At 45.8% G+C, this 19,977-nt stretch overlaps 1 protein-coding gene across 3 annotated transcripts; it reads right to left on the bottom strand.

Moving 5' to 3' along the window:
• Window positions 1–448: 448 nt before the first annotated feature.
• On the bottom strand, window positions 449–17,074 carry CBX7 (chromobox 7). 3 transcript variants are annotated; one of them, XM_051784239.1, is made up of 6 exons: window positions 16,405–16,622; window positions 15,080–15,123; window positions 11,020–11,085; window positions 10,435–10,501; window positions 9,525–9,864; window positions 449–7,470 (listed from the first exon to the last, which is right to left on the bottom strand). In XM_051784239.1, exons 1-6 carry the CDS (start codon window positions 16,471–16,473, stop codon window positions 7,322–7,324), a joined length of 735 nt encoding a protein of 244 aa, XP_051640199.1. In that variant the 5' UTR covers window positions 16,474–16,622; the 3' UTR covers window positions 449–7,321. The 3 variants fall into 3 exon arrangements, with proteins under 3 accessions (XP_051640199.1, XP_051640198.1, XP_051640197.1); XM_051784238.1 differs by lacking the exon at window positions 15,080–15,123 and having other exon boundaries at window positions 449–7,467; window positions 16,405–17,074; XM_051784237.1 differs by lacking the exon at window positions 15,080–15,123 and having other exon boundaries at window positions 16,405–17,071.
• Window positions 17,075–19,977: the final 2,903 nt, after the last annotated feature.

Here is a 19,977-nt window from a genome sequence, read left to right as displayed (position 1 = left end):
AACACATGAGATGGGACACATCAGCACTCTCCTGGTGCTAGCAGAGCTGTCCTGGAACCACAGCCTTGTGCAAGGATGTTGAGAACTCCCCAAACCCAGAGCAGCAGTCACCCTGACATTGGCATTCTCCTCTTCAAATTATAATCCATCAAAAGACCAACCGTCCCAGGTCACCTCTGTACAGCTCTAACATACCCAGTGGGTTAAAAATTAATAAAAACCTGACCTCCTCCAATCAAAGCAATGAGTAATGTCAGAAACAGCCTTTTGCAGGCTCCATTCTTCATCGATCCTTTTTTACTGATCTTTCTCACGCATGCATGCACATTTTCCATTCTTTTTCCAGCTGCACTGCACGTTTATACCAATAGAAGTGACTGGTGGAAAATAATTCAGCTGTAGAATTAAAGCAAGGAGAGGTAAATGACCACACAAACAGACCAAGAGGTAAATGTCAGTTCTCATATTTAATATTTTAATAATTTTGTTTGCAACATTTACCACATAAATCATCTAAATAAATAGATGCTGTACAGTCTCTTATCCATATCAGTACAAAAATAAAACCACACTTTGTGTCAAATTATACTTGAGCTTGCCCTCCCTTTGCTATTACAATCTCCTTTTACAGCACATACTTGCTCAGAAAAGGCATTATACTCTGATTGGTTTGTTTGGAATTGGTTTACTCCCTATTTCCCCCCCTCCCCAAATACATTCAATTAGTCTGTACAAAAGCTAGAAGCTCATTCTGTGCAAAAAGGAAGCTTTCTGTGTGCAAAGACTCCAATACTCTAGCGTGCTGACAGAACAACAGCAACAACTGAAGAGACAGGAAGAAAAATATCGGGGACCCTCCCCTCTAACTGACCCTGTCATCCCCCATCTTCCCCCCCCAACAGAAAGGGAGCACACCAAATCAGTGTGCTAAAGAGTCTGAATGATGTGCATACACTGAAGGAAAAGGTTGGTGCTGAAAACTCAGTGAGAGAACTAGGGTGTCGTCCCCCCATGCTGTAGAGCTGGCTAGGTAAGGAGACTCTCCTTAGCCTGCTCAAAAGGTTCTTGAGATACACAGAACAAAAGCTTCATCTAAATTATTTTATTTCTTTTGTTGCCATTCTGTTGGAGATGAGGTGAGGAAATGGCCTCTGGAAAAATCCAGCAGCTACTGAATACAGCTCCTGGTTCACCCTCCCTTCCTCTCCCCACTCCCTGCAAAAGGACAGACATCTCCCCGTTCTTCAATTAAGCTAATAAGGTGCAATTTTTCAGACAGGAAACTATGAAGATGTCTCTGGAGCTGCGAGATATGGTCATAGTTCCAGACCAGGACCACACCAACTGAAACTCAACTTCATTTTTCCCTTTCCTCAGTCAAAGGAGGTGGGGAGGGAGGAAGCCAACCTGCACCCCAAAGGTGAGTGAGGGACTTAGCAGGTCTCCCCCACTCCCTCAAGGCGCCCTCCGTTCCTTGGCATGGCAGAGCACACTCCCCTCCAGCCATGGTAGGGAGGCAAAGGGTTGGGTGGCAGCTCTGGAAAAATGATAAGGAGCAGCCCGCAGCCTGAAACAGATACATCTTTTGCTTTTCAAATGCCACTTTTAGACAGACGATAAGGAGTACTTAGCACTCCTAGTGCTTTGCATTTCCAAAGTGCTTCAAAACATACTTCAGATTTAAAAGCAAAAAAAAGCTACTTAACATTTTGACAGATTTGCAAAAAGCTGTTTTGTGCTGACACTACATTTTCTGGTTAAAAAACCAATAATAATAATAATAAAAGGTTTTTCCACCTCCTCCTCCAAAATCCCCCTCCCAGCCAAAACTCTACTACCCCAGGAAAGAGATAAGCTGTGACAGAGGTTCTGAGCAGTCTTAGCAGCTCTCCCTTTCAACATCTGACTGGTACTCTCAGAGAAGAACCCCTACCATCTTTGCAGGGCAGCCCACAGCAGACAGAGGCAACCTCAGCAGCAAAGCTTCTACTCCAACCCGACTTTGTAGCAATCCATCCCCTCCCTGTCAGCCCTTATGTGCTCCAACTGAGCTCTGCACCTCTCCACAACTATCAGTTAACTAGGGATCACCTCCTACCTGCTCCCTGTTCAGCCAGTGTACTTTAAGCAATTAAGAGTGAAAGAGGTAGAAGAGAAAAAGGGATCATCACTACAGCAAGTGCTCGTTACATGGAAAGGATTTGAAGGGTCTGAACTCCATTTTAAGTGATTGCTTCTCTCCTTCTAATTGTCTGGGCACTGTTTTCAGGTCTTCCCATCTTGACCACCTGCTTGGGTGGAATCCAGGTGGTTCAACATCCAGAAGGTTCATACTTCCTCTGTGAGGATAGTAAGTTCAGCAGACAGAGGACAACATAGCCTCTTGATCATAAGCTATTGTCTCAAAACAAGTTTATCATACCCTTCAGGAAAACCTTTATGACAGGCATGGCAGAAGCAACACGCTCCTTTTACCTGTATGTGCCAATGCTATGCACTCCCATGTAGAAGTTACCCTATGCAAGCTGTTAATGTACACATCTCCCTTGCATTCCCAAATGGTAGAAGACAGATACATAAACATAGCAACCATCACCTCCTCTCCACAAGGCCCTCGCAGAACTCCAACAGCAGATGCAAGGGATCAGTTTCACGACAAGTTCTTTGTTTCTAACACACCTTTTCTCTCAACTACCAGCTTACCCAAAGGCCTGTCCTCAATCACCTAGTGAGAGCAACTCCGAAGCAACTCTATTCCTATCTTCCCTGACCGGAAGCTGCCCTACTATCTTCCCAGAAAGGCCCACTGCCCTCTTCTTCCTAGGCTGCAGGTAAGCCAGGGAGGAAGAGAAGATGGGTAGATACCAACTAGCTTTATAAAAGGAGGTTTTTGCACTTTCCCTACTTCAGAAGACAAAAAGCTTAAAGCTAGAGAGGAGAGGAAGGGGTGGAGAGGTGATGGTAGACTTTGCTTTGCTTAAAACACAGATGTGGCTGACAGCCCCCCCTGTCTTCCGCACCCTGGCCTCTGTTGCGGCTACCACAGAGGGTCCTGCATGAGCTACCCTGCCTATTTTTTGACCTGTGTGAGGCCTCCTTTCTCTATTCCAGAGAAACCATCAAGCAGCACTAGCTGGTGTACAGCAGGAAACAATACTGGGGCCAAGGGCCTCCTGTGAGGTGAACAAACAATTTTATACATTCAGTCACAAAACACCAGAGGAACAATTCCGGACAGTTTCACAACACTAATAACAAAAAAAAGCCATTCATTTCTCAATAAGCTTCTTTATGTCTGAGGCTCTGACATAAACAAGAGTCAATTCACGAACAAATTTGGGCTTATTTTGGCAAATGGAACTGCTTTTGGGTGTTCTCACAAAAATATCCTGGCCTTGCTTGGAAAAAAAAAAAAAGAAAGAAAAAAAATCACCTTGGTCTAACTTCACAAGCAGAAGGGCCCCCAAGCAAATGCAAGACAATATGGAGCATGCAGGAGCTACGAGGCTACTTAATGCCACTATTTACGCATTAAAACTTGCTGTTCCAAGGCATCACTTATATATCAGAGCAATAACATCTAGTTTATAACCATTCAGGACAGAGGAATATATACCTCACTTTCCATGTATTTTTTTTAAACACAGTGTTAATAATAAAGGCTTTCCAGTCTCATGAAGCCCCTCAGTTCTGTCATATATACAGTGAGTTCACTTTGAGATCTATGAAATAAAAACCTCTGTTTCCCAAATGCTGCTGGTAAATTCTCACATGGAAACAGTTCTAAGAATGACTATTAGAACTGTTCTTCTCTGAGAAGGTTGCTTCTTGTGTACAGTTCAGTAATTTCCACTGGCTGAAGTTTGCTTTTCTTGTTTACAGCCATGGAGCCAAACGAGGTATGGGAGAGTTAGCCCATTTCTATTCTCAGCTTGTGCTTCAAATAGAATTATTAAACTCAGCTTCAGCTGGATGCTATTCTGGCTCTTCTAATCAAACGGAATGCTTAACAAAGCTTCGAGCGCAGTATCTGATTTTCATGATATGTTTGTACAAGAGGTCCCAATTCAATTTTCATGTTTTGGGTTGAACTGGCAGATGGACAGTATTGGGGAGAAGAGACAAACCCAGACAACCTCTCTTGCCATCACTACTAAAACCCCCAGACATCTCTACACCTGCAGAGATGGAATAAAGCTAATTTTAAACTCCCTGAAGACCAGCTCTACCAAGGAAATTTACAACAATATGTCACCAGACAACATGGAACAGAGCCATGTTTTTTTAAAAAGATCAGGAGAAAAATCTTCTCAAAAAGATCTTTAAGATAAACAAGAATTCATGAATGTCAAAAAAAAAGTCCACACCAACGAAGTAACTGCTTAGTTTCCTACCACAAACTCCTCTTCACACCCCCCTCCCCCAAACCCACGCACATGCAGCTTGTTGCGTCTTAACTCGATTATAGTTAACTCCTCATTGACACAAAGCAGCACTGCAGCCAGGTACTTTGTTCCACACTTTGTGCAGTGAGATGATTAGTCACCAGCAGAACACAAGCTAGCCTGATCCAAAAAATGATTAAGATATGAAGCTGTGGGTGGATCCTCTTTGAAAGACCACCACAGGTCTTTGAAAACCCCACTGTAAGAGGAAGAAAATATGTTTAAAGAAAAATGCCAAAACAAAGCGTTGAGAAGTGTCAGCTGGCGAGTGAAAAGAAAAGCAGAAGATGGAAATCTAGTTTATTAGGACAAGCTCTTTCCTGCCGCAGGATTGGTATTGCTTCCGATGTCAGCAGAAGCCAGGAACTTAGTAAATAGGAAGCTTTTTTTTGGTGTATTTGTACTCTTGAGATGGCATCAGTTGCTGAATTAGAATAGAGAAACCAGATCCTATAAATGCCACAAAGATCAAGCAGGGTGAGCTGCAGATCAAAATATTTTTTAAAGAAAGCTAAAATATTACGTTTCTGCAACCATCACTACCTGACCCGCTACAACCCACAGGAGTGGACTCAGCCATGTGCTGTGTCCACTGGCCACAACAGAAAAGAGATGCAGGTATTCAGCACATTTGGCAGTTGTTGGGAAGAGGGTGGGTGTGGGGGGGTGACGATAACAACACTGTCTGACCCCACATCCTGCAAAAGAGGGTGCAACTCCAGACACAGAAGCCTCACTCTGGACACCCACGTTCAACAAACATCCTGTGCCTGCATGCTTACCTCATCAGTTTGCCCTTGCTAGCTACTGCAAGCTTCTTTCCTACTCACTCTTCCTCCTACCTCGTAATTTCCTCCCCCCCCCAGCTTCCACTTTTCACCCTCTCAAATTTCTCCATAATAAAACTCCCATCTTATGTCTTTTGAGAGACAAAAGGTCAGCCCAATAATTCAAGACCTTCCCAGAGGTCCTGAAACTGCTGTGATGCAGTGGAAGACAGGCTTGCTCAAACAGCTCTAAGATGGAAGGGCAAATACTAAATCTACACTGAGCTGCCATGTCCCATCTGAGATAAAACCTGCTTTTAATAAAAACCACAGGGGCAGTCCAAGAACTTTGCAAAAAGTAGATGTTTGGAGGACCAGAAGCCTCAGAGCTCCAAAATTCTGCAGGCCAGCAGCCAAGCCCCTCATAGGAACACACTAAGGATTTCCACAGGTGGTCTCACAGCTCAGAAGGCTCATAACTTCATTTAGAATAAATACAGCATATAAGAGATGCTTCAGGTGGGGTGGGGTGAGGAAACAAAGGATTTGAGTACAGAAATCACGACAATAGCCAATGTTACCCTGCAGACTCTGTTCTGCAGTTCCCACTTCAGACTAGCTTACTTTTCTTGCTTTCCATAGGAAAAGGTCTATATTTAAAAAATTAAGTTATTTAAATAAATTTTGCTTTTAAAAATGGAAGAGAACATGCATGTGCAAGAACAGATGCTATGCTAAACTACCAACTCAAAATACAGCAATTCTTCAAAAACCTCAAAGTGTCACAGGCAGTCCAGCACAAGGCATTTTTAAGTGCAAGATTAGGCAGGGTCTATTGAAATGCAGACCACTTTCCTTGGCAAAGATTTTTAAGCCTTCCAAGGGGAAGTTCCTATCAGCAAAGTAGGATCACAGATACTGTGAGGAGACTGGAGTCATGGAAGAATATCACTCAGGCAGTACAATCCAAGAATTCTCATTGCTAAGAATTAAGAACTTTTTTCCCCTCTTCAAATCTAATACGTCTTCCTCACATGTAAACATGTTGTTTACCTTGGATCTCTCTAAGGGATCCAAAACCAGAATTTGCTGCTAATCAAGGTCCATTTCTAGCTCAGTTCTGCCCAATTCCTGTGTCCTGGGCCTGTGCCAGTTTCTTGAATATCTTTGCAGTGCCAGGCAATGCTTCAGTTGTCCTATTAGCCCCTCCTCCCAGGGGAGAGGAGTCAGTTTTCAACCAACTTATTACCACAGATTCAGGGCAGCATTTGTTATTAATACTGAATTTGGCAAAGGGTAAGAAGACCCCACTTTCCATAACGCATTCCTCACACAGCAGAGTCGAGCCTGGAAATCCTGTTTAGCATATACAGAATGGTATGTCTTGACTGTGCTGGGTTTCTGAGCTTTTAATGAGGGCAAATTGAATTTGCGTTGCCAATTTAGATTTCAGAGATGCATTTCAGTCTTTCTGCATGATCAACAATCAAAGGGAGAAACCTCTGCTGTCTATACGGACCCGTGCTGCAAAGACTGACTTACCACAGACAGGCAAATAGGATTCTGAAGTCCTGACAGCAGGCCACAGGGAAAACAGCACTGGAGAGAAAGTCTTAACAGGCTGGAGTTATCTACACAGGTAGGATCCATTGCGTCTCACTGCTGCAGGAAGAGAGGGAGGAGGAAGGTGGGAAGAGCAACGCACAGAGATGTATCTTTATCCAAGGGATATCAATTGCAGAACAAGGCAGCAGGCTAGAGATCCAGCTCTCTTTCCACCTCCACATGCCCTCTCCCCACAAATGCAGCTGCCGCCACTTGACAGGATAAAAGGCGAATTGTTCGGCTTGCTGCTTTCACATCAAGGAGGGGAGTCTTTGCCAGGGAAAGGGCTGTCAGTTTTTCAGCTGGACAAAGCAATGACAAACACACACCCCCTACACTGCCCTTTTTTGCGTATCTGAAAGGGGGAAAAGGAGAAAAAAAAAGTCTCTGTAAACATTTTAAGAGGAGACATTTTGGATATTTTTTTTCTCTTAAGGGATAACATAACCCTTCCCTAGCCCCACCCTAAAAGCACTGTTTTTGGGGAGCACTGCAAACAGAGATTCAGAACTGTGCACTCCGGTCTCGAAAGAAGCCCTCAGCCACTTGTGCTTCTCTGAAAGTGACGGTAATGGAGTTTGCCGTGATGTCTGTCACTGTCACTTCACTGGGGGGCACAGTGGGGATCCAAGGGAGACTGGCATCCACATCTGCTGCAGAAGGAAAGGCAGATAAGAGCATGTTAGTGAGAGGAAGGTGAGGGAGAAGGAGGGAGGAAGCAGAGAGGGAAGGGAAGGATGGAAAAACGGTCTCCTTTCTGACAAACAGTAGGTGAAATCAGCCTGAGTCTGCACGTTACAAAGCAAGAAAGAGCACGTGCAAGCCCTCTCCTCAGAGGCTAAGGGAAAATGGGAGGATCATGGCAGGACATAATGGGAAAAGGAAAGAGCAGCAAATGTGTCCAGACACACAGCGGCATCACAGCAGCCACAGAGAGGTCAAAAGACCTGCAAAACCACTCAGCTCATCTAACCATCCACAATTCCCTGATACCTCTCACCCCATCTCAACCCCTAATTGGTTTTGTGTCACCAAAGCACACTCATCCTGCTGTGAGCTCACCTGTTTCTAAATGCCCTACCCTGCTGAAAAGTCAAAAATCAAACACTCTAACACACACTCTTCAGAAACTCGTATAGGAGCCAAAGGGATCCAAAATGGAGGGTCTGCCTTCATAGTGCACCTGCAACGCAGCCTGGGTGTGATTCTCTCAAAAATCTGCCAGTAGTGCTCTGTGGAAAGGCTGATCTCCCTTTCTCATAGCCTTCCTTTGCTTCCAGACAGCTCCATACAGGAAACCCGAGCACTCTTGCACTTTCTCACTCTATGAATAATTATCAGTCCTCTGCCACCTAAAGCCCCACTTCCCCCCAGCCTCCAGAGACTGCCACATGAACAGAGAAAGGGGAAGGAAAACACATCCTCTCCCTGTCATTCTACCTGTACTATATCCCTTGTGATCCCAACCTGGGTAAAGAACAAGTTCCCTTAAGAGTATATTTCCTGGCTTCTGTCTCAAGCACCTGGGGTGCCTACTTTCACCTCAGAACAATAACAATAATCCCCCCTAACAATAAGTGCAGACCATATGTCAAGGGGAGAACAAAAACAGTTTTACAATTCTGTAGTGCCACTCACTCTTATGATCCCAAAGTGCTTTAGAGCCCCACGCTTCTAGGAGAGAACAGCCCCACACACTTGTCCACTGCCAGGATGTAACACTGGGCTCCTCTGTGCTACTCCCATTGCTGCCTCCCTGGATTCTGGGCACTGTTCCAGTCCCTCTCAGAAAGGAAGGAATAGCTTTGATTCCCAGAACACAGCCCTCTCCCTAAAATCTTGCCTAATCCAGCCTGGCTAACAGCTACTCCTAGCAAGGAGTAACAGGATTCCCTCAGCTACTACAAGCAGCATAAGCCCCGTTTTTCCACTCCTCAGGAAAGCTACGCCTTCAGAAGCTCTAATAACGCAAGGATAGAGTTTCCCTGGTAACTGAGAGCAACACACACATCCCACAGCCCTCCTGCACAAGATGCTGGTATCCCTCCCCAAAATGCCAAATGTGCTTGGACATCTCCTGTGCCCACACTCATGCTGCCTACTCAGTGGGATCAGGCAGGAGTTACCATCCTCACTTCATCTCTCTCATCCCCCCCTCACATAGCCCTACAGCAAGAGACTATAGAGGGGTGTGGAGAGGAAAGGGAAGGAGGGGGCAGGGGAGTGCACTGTGGGTTCCTAGTGGCATTTCTGTATGCTTCTCAGACCACCACTATGAGAGGAGTTCTGGTGTCCCAACTTGTTCACTACCAGCCAAGCTCCTTCGAGCCAAGCAGCAGGTTGAGCACGTGTGGATATGTGGACAGAGGCAGAGTTCATCACTATCACACCTCTGTGTCACCTCTGCTGGGAGGAAACTGTAAGAGGGGAAAAATTTGCAGTATCTTCTGCATGTTTTCTAACACTGGGAGGGGTATCATGGATGTAGAACTACAGAGGCAACAGCATCGAAAAAACCCAGATTAATCTGTGCTCTTCAAACAAGAAAGAAACCTTGCAAACAAGAGGGTCATAATATGAGCCAGTGAGAGCCTCTCTGAGAACCTGACCTAAAGCACAATCCCAGGAGGAGGTAACCGAGGAGAAAGAACACAGACTATCCTTCACATGCTCCAGAACTTCACAGCCAAGGGGTGTCTGGCCTTACCTTCTTTGCTGGTGTGCTGCATGGCCTCCCAGTCCTCAGGGCCCTGCCTGGCCTCTAGGCCCACTGCATCATTCAGGAAAAACTCATGCCTGCAGTTTCGGTTCTCCAGGCTCGCCATGCGGGGGAACTTCTTCCTGGACAGTCGCAGGTACTTCTGGTTTTTGCGTTGCTTCCGGAGAGAGAATGGCAGGACTGCTCCCCCAGTCTTCTCTGGGAACTCTGCCTGCCCTGTCTTGGCCCCTGGCAGGCTACTGTCTCCTCCTCCAAATCTCCGTGCAAGAGAGAAACAGAGCTTCTCCTTTCCCTTATGGGCACTCCTCAAGTCCATGCCATACAGCCGCTGCCAAGACATCAGCACAGAAAGGGTCAGAGCGGACATCTGATCACACAGGCAGGGCTCCACCCTGCTCCAGCCCCTGAACATCTAGATGAGCTGCTTCTAAGGTATGCTGCTTCTACAACACCATTTCTCTCACCTCTTCAACTGCCATCTAAGTTCTTCCTAATATAGGCTTCCCAGGACTGGCTGCTTTGCTTGGGAACATGCTGAAACTCTGCTTCCAAACAGTGGCTATCTTTGACTTGATGGAAAGTTCAAGCTCAGCATAAAATTAAAAGAACATACAAACCAGGTAACCTGCAATCGCTCGGGCCCTTACTTTATAAAATTCCAGTTCAGAGAGCAAGAGCTGTTGTTTTATTTTGTTTGGCTTTTTTAAAGATAAATTAGCTAGCTCTTCAGCTAACAGGTTAAAATTATCTGCCTAACCACTGATTTCATGGTGGTGTGTTTGCTTGTTACCTCCAATTCTGTCCATGCAACAGCAAACAGACAGTTCCCACATCCCTGACAGCAGAGAAGCAGCACAGCAGCTAAGAGTTAGGAACACACAGAAGAGCAAGAGGCTACCTGCAGTAGGAGGCGCTTTGGTTTGGGGCCTCTTTTCCTGTACCCTGATGCACGGTCTCTCTCCTCCCTGTGAAAGAGGAACACAAATCAAACTAAATACTAAATATCACAGTATAAAACCTAGCTAGGACTTCAACCTTTTGCAGCACATCTTCCTCAGTTTCCTTCACTAAAACCCAATGGTGACCAGGGTGGGCTTGGAAAACATCCCAGAATTTCTTCCTGTAGGAGTGAAAGCCTTGCAATAGGGGAATTTCTCTGACACAGCTGATGAGGGATGGTTAGAGAAACGTATTGCCTCACATCGCTCCAGTCCAGCTCTGAACCTGATTAAAACCTGAGACTGATGGTTCTTTGGCTCAATGCTGCCAGTTCTTTGCCTCATTTCCTGAACAGTGCCAATCAAAGCTGCTTTAACCTTGTCTTGTCTGTTTCAACCAACAGCAGGGTTGAAATCAAGCAGGATTCATTGCTATACATCTCATCTTTGACTTACGTAGGGACAACAGGGCACTTTATGCATATAATGAAATAGACGGTATTTCTTTTCCTGTGTTCAGGGAAAGAAAGAACACACGGCCTTACTTTTCTTCATAAGCCACTACCAGGCGAGGGTCCAAGATATGATCCTCTGGCTCCCATGTGCTGTATCTGAAGAAAAACATAAGGAATAAAAAGTAAACAATACTTAAATGAAACATTCTCTCCGCAGGCCTGCTACCAGTGTGCTGCAGCCCTGGATACTGTCTTCACCAGGGTCGGTGGGGCCTGCCACAACATTGCGAGAGCTCTGAGGAATCTCAGCCATTCCCTCCCCAACTTCCCACAGACACCACCTCCCCTTCCCAAAACAGGCAGGGCCAACCATCAAACAGCTCTTTGTAGGAAAACAGGGAAGACTTTCCTCCCCAGGGCCCCCTCTACACTGTTCGCAAAGCCTGTGCAGACACTCGCAAACTGATTTTAAGTCCATGCCTAAAGAAGGTTTCATCTGCAGCATTCCCTCAAATCCAAAAACCCCATAGAACAATGAGACGTGATCTGATACTGCTTTCTGAAAAATAGGTCTCTCTTAATTTAGAGTGCTCAAAGAGTAAGTACGCTTTCTCACCTGCATTATTAATTACCTCTAATCACTGAAGCCGAAAGTATTCATTTAAGAGTTTAATTTTTCTCCACTGATGGCGTTCAACCAAACATGTTCAGACCTGGGCTCTGGGGCAAGCTGATGGCCACTTGCCAATGCCTCCTCCTCCAGCTTGGCTCCCCCTGTGGGTTGTTCCTACGGAACAGAGCTCATCGGTACTTTGTACCGGCGCAGAAGGAACCATCTGCACTGCGGGCAGGGCCACCAGCACTGCTCCAAACAGGCTTCATGCTCTGACAGGAGCTGTGAACAGCATCACTCACTGCCCCAGCTCCGTCCTTCATAGCCAGACAGCTGTGACAAGAGCCAGATCTCAGGAAAGGACTGAACCCCATCCAGCAGGCAACTCCAAAACTGGTCGCCAAAGAGCACACTTGCACTTAACACCAGGGAGAGGCAGCCAAAAATTCCCACTGTGGAAGCCGAAAGGATCACAAGGTGGTCCCTGTGGCATGTTTGCTTCTCAGAGGTCATGCTTGCACAGAAAAGATGGGCGGCATGTCTCTACTGTACAAACTCTAAGGCAAAAAGGCAAGTCCGAAACTCAAAATGCCTCAGAACACTAATTTTCCTGGAATGTGAGGTCCAGGCCTGGAGGTAAAGCCCCTTCCAGACCCCAGGAAGGAGGACCGGAAAAGAGTCACTTCCAGGTGTGCAAAGGTGCATTTGTATCAGTGCCTTTAAAAGCGAGAAAGCATTTCAGGATGTTTACATTTCTGGATGAAGCACAGGCTGCGCATGAGAGCACATGATACATGCCTATATGTACACGGGGGAGGTGGTTTAGGAATGTTTTTCCCTTTCATCTCTCTATTAGAGAGAAGAAAGGGACTGAAAAACAGGAACATTCCTGGAGAACGGGTCTAGAAATGAAAATACAATTCTTTTACAAAAGGGAGAAACAAAAATATGAAATTCAGATATTCCAAGGTGCACTGTACATCAGAGAGTTAAGAGCAGACATGTCTTCATAACCAGCTGATCTCTCTCTCCCTCCCTCCTTTGCTCATGCCTCCTGCAGCAACCTGACTGTGAGCTGTCAAAGCCAGGATGATGTTTGAAAAGAGGAAGGTTTCCTCCCAGCTGCACGGATTCTGGCACTCATCCTACAAATTTAAGAAAAATAACACCACGAGAGAGGAAAAAAGTCATCAGATTGCTTTTCACAGGCAGGAGAAAGGGGATTTGCTTATAAAAAACCCCTGGTGGGTGTTGCCGTTTTCTCCGCAGTTCAGATTCTGGTTTCGCTGCAGTAGCAAAACACTGCATTTAAAAAAAACATGGTTGAATTTGCCACGCGCGCGCGCACACAGAGCTTTATATATGGGTACACACAGCCCAGGCTGCAGCAAACTGCAGAGAGCAGGCACTCTGGAAAACATAGATCATATGATCTTCCTTCCCCCTCCTTCTACTCCTCCTCTTCCCCCTCCCCTCTTAACTCCAAGACAAGTTGTAAACAAGCTTGTAGCTAGAATCAGGTTGTCACTCCTCCATTCCCTCACTCCAGCAGTGCAATCCAGAAATCTGAGGTGCAGGGCATGAACAAGAATTTTTTATTAAAAAGAGGGGGGAAAAGTGAAATATGAATTACACGTGAAAGCAGTAAACTACCGACCTATCCTTATTTCCTTCTATGATGCTTCCAGTGGGATAATAGGTACAGAGATTACAAAGAGCAATGCAACAAGGTTGGGGAAGGGAATGAAGAGAAACAGGACATGGGATGAGCAAACAGACAAAAAGATGCAAACAGCCTGTGGTGCTGCATGCTATCCTGGGCATATGTAAATGCAGAAACAAGGAACAGAGACTGCTAGTGGGATGAAAGTGACTTCAGTGCTCTGAGAATCTTAGTGTTAATAACTCAAACCATTGAGTAAATAGTTAAAATGCTCTTCACATTTGGAGTTTGGGAGAAGAGCAAAGGTGCTTGGACATGTCACAGCATCAAAAGTAGGGAACCCTGACATCACCTTGCTCCCTGAGGAGCTGTGCTTTAAATTCCCAGAAGAGTTTCTGTCTCCCCCAGAGTTCCAAGGTGCAGGACAAGGAAAGGCAGCAGTTAAGAATAAAGGCTGCTCTGTCCAAGGAAACATTGTGCCATGCCTCAGCTCACCTTCTTGACAAGGGACTTTACAGGAGAAGGACCTCAATGCGTTTGTTCAAAGGCGAGTGGGATAAACACCAGTATTCTGGCCAGAAGCAGATGGGGCCTCACAGGCTCCAAATACATGTCCCACCCTCTATCACCGATTAAATAAGACTTGGCTCCTTAAGGCTGAAGCAGTCCAAGAAGTGGCCCGCACTACATGGCAGCTGGTGCTCAACAAGTGCACAAGGTTACTTCAACAGCAGGACTTACAGTCAAGAATAAAGTCCCCTCTCCCACCACCACCACCAGATAGGGGAAGTTGCTTGTATTTACATATGCCCTATAAGCATAAAGATTAGGCACAAGGATTAGGCATGTAGGAACACATTTCAGCTTCTTGGACACCAGGTACAATCTGTCAGAACCATCCTAGTGGGCCCCGCTTTGCAGCTGTGAGGCCAAACCGTAACAAGCGGCCCCCTTTGCTTAGCAACACACAGAGCAACTGCATGTGTAACGCTGTTGAACCCACCCACGTTGTGTATGTACACACACAATCACAAACAGAAAAGCAAAAACAGGGCCCCATATGGGTTGGTCAGGAGGCTTTTCTACTAGGCTGCTAGCTGACATAGTAATATTCTCCAGTTACCTAATCTTTCTAATCTCAAAGCATTTTATAGACTGTTTAAGCACAGACCAATCACTCTTCTTCAGAGGCAGCTGCATTTGAATAAGAGAAGTATCTGTAAACAGTGCACAGCAATGCTGAAAAAAAATGCCTCTTTTTTTTCCCCTTTTTGCAATGTAGCAACCAAAGTAAAAGCAGAAAAGGCACTCATAAAAACAGAAGGTTTCGGACAAGGAAATGAAGGCATGGCGGTAATGTTCAAGAGGCAAAGATCACCTGCACTTGGCTACAATCAATAAATCCGAAACATGGCCCCTTTCTGTTGGTGAACTGCAGAAGGAAAGCAGTAGGACAACCAGACAAGACCATCAACATGTATTCTATTTTAAAAGACTTCAGACAGCTCTAAAAATAAAGTAGGGTCCTCTTGGTGCTGACTCAGAAAAGAAGGAGTCATTCCAAGTTCAGAAGAATCTGGGTTCTTTGTTGAACTCATAATGAATTTAAAAACATTTGTATCTAGAAAGCATCTCAATGAAATATTTCAGTGGTGGCAAAAACCAGTCTGAATAGACTGGCAGGCAGTTTGTATTCCTTAGCTGCCAATTCACAAACAGATTTGGGTTTGGTTTGTGGCTCTTTGGTTCTGTTTATTGTTGTTGAAATGAGGCACAAGCGATTACCCATCATGAATGAGATGCTCAATTGCAGAGACACAGTGTAAGCTATTACCGAATATTAAAGTCAAAAAAGACAAGTAAACACAACTTACTTTGGGGGCCATCCTTTCCACTTCACCAGGTATTCTACTTTCCCCTGAGGGTGGAAAAAGGAAGAAGAAAACAGATCCGTATGAAATGCAACCAATCAATGGGACTAAACTCCGCAACCAAAAAGCTCGTTTCCCATCACTTTATTTTCAAAACAAAGACGCTTCCTCATGCAACTACACTTGCTATACTTTTTTCCCTAGAATGCAGTGGTGTTTAAGCATGCTTGCACTCCCATCAGCTTGGAGCACAGCTTTGCAGAAGTCTTGCAGGCAGAACACTAAAAGTCAACCAGAAAGTAATACTGAACCTTTCCCACATTTACAGACAACCCTACAAGAAGTCAGCACGCATAAATGCAAGAGGCAGATGTATGCCAGAAGCAAGTGTCAGATGAATATTTTTTCTAAGCAGAAAGAAGAAACACAGTGCTTCAGAACCTATGAAGCATCTCTGACATGTTCCTTTCCATTTGCTACATGCTTTACTTAAACCCTGTTCCATCCATCGCAGGAACTCATCTTTTTGAGCTCACAGCTGAAGTTCAGAGCTATCCTTTTACTTGCTCACTCCAAGTACAAGATTTAAAAACAAAAAGCAAAAAAAACCTGCAGTGATTGGAAACCGTGCTCAAGGGCTCAGTGAGCAATGTGTACAACTGTCAAAATGTTTAATGTTACGCTGAGGGGTTTGTTAAGCACTTTCCAAAGCACGGCACAGGCCTCCGTGGTGTAGGACGACCACTCTCCAAGAGGCACCGCTGCAGCCGCAGACACCTTTACAGGAGAGCACAGCAAGGAAAGCGCTCGGGTACTTCAGCCAAAGAACCGGTTTCGTTTTCCTCATGGGGGGGTTCGTTCATCAGCCTCCCAAGACTGGAAAACACTGCCCTATAAGGAACTTTCCACCGGAGGACCTCTACACGCTGCAGGTTAATCCTTGCAACACCCTGCGGGGCCCGGAGGGCTTCCAGGGCCGGGGAAACGGAGTCACGGGAGCCTTCCCAAACGCTCTCCGGTTTGGGCTGTTCCGTCTGGTGTCACCAGCGCTCGTCCTGCAGAGGCTGAACCCCCCCGCACCGACAGCTCCCCCTCTGCCCCTGAGACCCCCGAGCCAACACACGTGTCCCCGCTCGCCGGCCCCGGGCAGGTGCCGGTGCCCCCGCGGCGCGTGGGGGGACGTGACGGGCACAGGGACAGGGACAGGGACAGGGACGAGGACCGGGCGGCCGCGCGCGCGCCCACCACGCCCCCCTCCCGGTGCGCGGCGGGAGGGGCGGGGGGGATGTCCCGGTGCGCTCCCCCCGCCCCGCCCCACCGCTGCCCACCTTCCGCACGCGCTTCTTGCGGATGCTCTCCACCGCGAACACCTGCTCCCCGATGGCCGACAGCTCCATGCGGCGGGAGGGACGGCGGCGGGCTGTGCCTGCGGCTGTGTCTGTGGCGGCGGCCGTTCCCCACCGCTCCCCCTCACACGCCCCCTCGCGCGCGGCCGCGCCCCCGCCGCCGCTTTAGAACCTGCGCAACGTTTTCCCCGGCGCGCGCGCGAGGGGGCGGGAGCGGGGGGCAGGCAGGGAGGCAGGGAGGCGGTGCGCGAGGCCGCGGCGGGAGGCGCCTGGGGCGCCGCTCCTGCCTCTGCCCTCCTGCAGCCCGCGGGAGCGCCGTGAGGGAGCGCTGCCCGCCGCAGCGGAGCGGTGGCGTTTGCGGGCGCTTTCCGCGGGAACACGGCCACCGGCGGCTGGGGAAGCGGCGGCTGGCGGTGTGGGGGCGGGAGCAGCGCTGCGGCAGGAACCCGGCTCGGCTCCTCTGGCCGGGCACCCGCTGCAGGTGCGTCGCAGCGATGTGCCTGTGACGACCCACCCTGAAGGGGAAGGGAATGCCCGAGGTTCATAAGTGCTCGCGGCGGAAAGGAACGGCAAGAGCCGGAGGGCCCGCAAGCAACCGGAAGGTTTTATTATTAAATTACACACTTGGAATGGAAATCAGTACGTTAGTCCCCTGACCTACTATATAAGCACACGGCAGTGGGTTTTGGATAAAAGGGTAAGAGGGAAAGGAAGAGAGAAGAGATGAATTAAAAGAGGGGGGAGAGTGAAAGAAGAAGGAAGGAAGGAAAAAGAAGGAATAGAAAGAGAGAGAAAAAGAAAGAGACAGAGAAAGAGAGGGAGAGAGAAAAAGAGAAAGAAAAGAAAGAGAGAGAAAAAGAGAAAGAGAAAGAAAAGAAAGAAAGAGAAAAAGAGAGAAAGGAAAGAAAGAGAGAAAAAGAGAAAGAAAAGAAAGAGAAAAAGAGAGAAAGAAAAGAAAGAGAGGCAAAGAAAAGAAAAAGAGAGAAAAAGAAAGAAAAGAGAGAGAAAGAGAGGAAAAGAGAAAGAAAAGAGAGAGAAGGAGAGGAAAAGAGAAAGAAAAGAGAGAGAAGGAGAGGAAAAGAGAAAGAAAAGAGAGAGAAGGAGAGGAAAAGAGAAAGAAAAGAGAGAGAAGGAGAGGAAAAGAGAAAGAAAAGAGAGAGAAGGAGAGGAAAAGAGAAAGAAAAGAGAGAGAAGGAGAGGAAAAGAGAAAGAAAAGAGAGAGAAGGAGAGGAAAAGAGAAAGAAAAGAGAGAGAAGGAGAGGAAAAGAGAAAGAAAAGAGAGAGAAGGAGAGGAAAAGAGAAAGAAAAGAGAGAGAAGGAGAGGAAAAGAGAAAGAAAAGAGAGAGAAGGAGAGGAAAAGAGAAAGAAAAGAGAGAGAAGGAGAGGAAAAGAGAAAGAAAAGAGAGAGAAGGAGAGGAAAAGAGAAAGAAAAGAGAGAGAAGGAGAGGAAAAGAGAAAGAAAAGAGAGAGAAGGAGAGAGAAAGAAAAGAGAGAGAAGGAGAGAGAAAGAAAAGAGAGAGAGGGGAAAGAGAAAGAAAAGAGAGAGAAAGAGAGGAAAAGAGAAAGAAAAAAGAGAGAGGGGAAAGAGAAAGAAAAGAGAGAAAGAAAGGAAAAGAGAAAGAAAAAAGAGAGAGGGGAAAGAGAAAGAAAAAAGAGAGAGGGGAAAGAGAAAGAAAAAAGAGAGAGGGGAAAGAGAAAGAAAAAAGAGAGAGGGGAAAGAGAAAGAAAAAAGAGAGAGGGGAAAGAGAAAGAAAAAAGAGAGAGGGGAAAGAGAAAGAAAAAAGAGAGAGGGGAAAGAGAAAGAAAAAAGAGAGAGGGGAAAGAGAAAGAAAAAAGAGAGAGGGGAAAGAGAAAGAAAAAAGAGAGAGGGGAAAGAGAAAGAAAAAAGAGAGAGGGGAAAGAGAAAGAAAAAAGAGAGAGGGGAAAGAGAAGAATCACCAGTCCTGGTTTCAGAATCGATCCAGCTGCATCAGTCCGGCTGATGACATGTCCTGGGGGCACCTGTGGACCTCTACAAGTGCCGAGGGGCTCTTTGTGTGTAGCACACATGTAGCTATTAGTTTCATGGAATGAGCAGGACCTCCAGCCACCTCTTCAAAGTGACCAAGGCTATCTTGGGTAGGGCACAAGAAAACAGGGACATCATGAGCAGGCATTCACACCTGTGAGGTGTTCAGGCTTCCTTGTGCACCAATCTGCTATGCAGAAATGTGCTTTTGCTTCCCGATCGCTGCTTTAAACAACAGACTGGGTTTTTTTAAGTCTCCTAGGACATTTTTTACATCAGAGCAGGGACTTATTTCTACATATGTAACTACCTTTCTCCCAGGAGTGTACTTACTTGCTCCTCTCTTGTGACTGTGTGTCACTGGGTGCTGTTCAAATGCAAAGTCTGAGATGGGGTGAACTTGACTGTAGAAATGGCAAATATTATACAGTAAGTGTGGTAATTTTAGTAATTTAGTTTGAAAGTGTTCATTTTCACACAACATACTGTGTCCACAGGTTGGGATTGAGTAACTGGTGTGGTGCTTATCCTTGCTGCAGCCATTTAAGAACTCAAAGTCCACTATCAGGGAATCATGACCCTTAGGATAACCATTAAGCAGTTTGTAACATGGTTTTGTTACTGTAATAGCATAGCTGTTGAATATTCAAGTATTTTATACTGTATTGCAAAATTAATAATAAAAGCTTTGATCTTCTTTTTAATCCTTCCTTTCTCATATTCTTTGTGTTTTAGAGGGAATAGAGAAAAATACTTAAAGTAAAATTTTCTTTGTTTCTCAAAATTAAGATCTGCAGAAAAAGTAGAGACAAAAGATCAGAACACTTCTCTGAATTGCAAGGATCTGGTTTTGTTTGTTTTCCTCATGCTTGAATCTGCTCGTTGCAGTGTAAAACTGGAAAATGGAAGAAACTATGCTGCAATGACCACATTAGGATGAAATAAAAGAAATAAATAAAACCCACTGTCACAACAAAATTTCAGAGTTATTATTATTTGAATTAGTGATAAACTGTTGCACTTCTTAGTCTAGGATATTTACAGTTCATTATTTAATATATGTCTCTTTAAGATCAAGAATATATGCATATATATATATATTTAAGAACCTTTGTTAATAGTTGCCGAAGGAGTTCTCAAAACAAATTGTCCTGCATTTTGATCTCAAGGTATAATACTCTTGTTATAAACAGAGACACACGATAAGAACCCACATACTTGGTATTATCAGTACAATTTCCGCCTGATTATTCCCTTCTTTCTTTCTGCTTTTTCCACACCAGCAACTGACCCAAGTGAAATTTAAGCAATATTTGTACCAGTTATATTGCAGCTTTCAGAAAAGCACTCCTTTGTCTGGAAGGATGAGGGATGAAATGTGTCCACAAAAATGACATCAGCATGCAGCAAAGTTCCAGGCAAATCCCACGACACAACAAAAATAAGTATCCCTTGTTTGCTGGGGAGTTTTTCCATTCAAGTCTTCCTCCTTCACGGAGACCTTTATTCTCCCATGTGGTCGCACTAGCTGCAGTGAAACCAGCATA

Source organism: Manacus candei, unplaced genomic scaffold (genome assembly GCF_025592945.1).
Source record: "Manacus candei isolate 608988 ecotype Guabito, Panama unplaced genomic scaffold, ASM2559294v1 h1tg000018l, whole genome shotgun sequence".
NCBI lineage: Eukaryota > Metazoa > Chordata > Aves > Passeriformes > Pipridae > Manacus > Manacus candei.
This window is presented reverse-complemented; position numbering and strand designations above follow the sequence as displayed.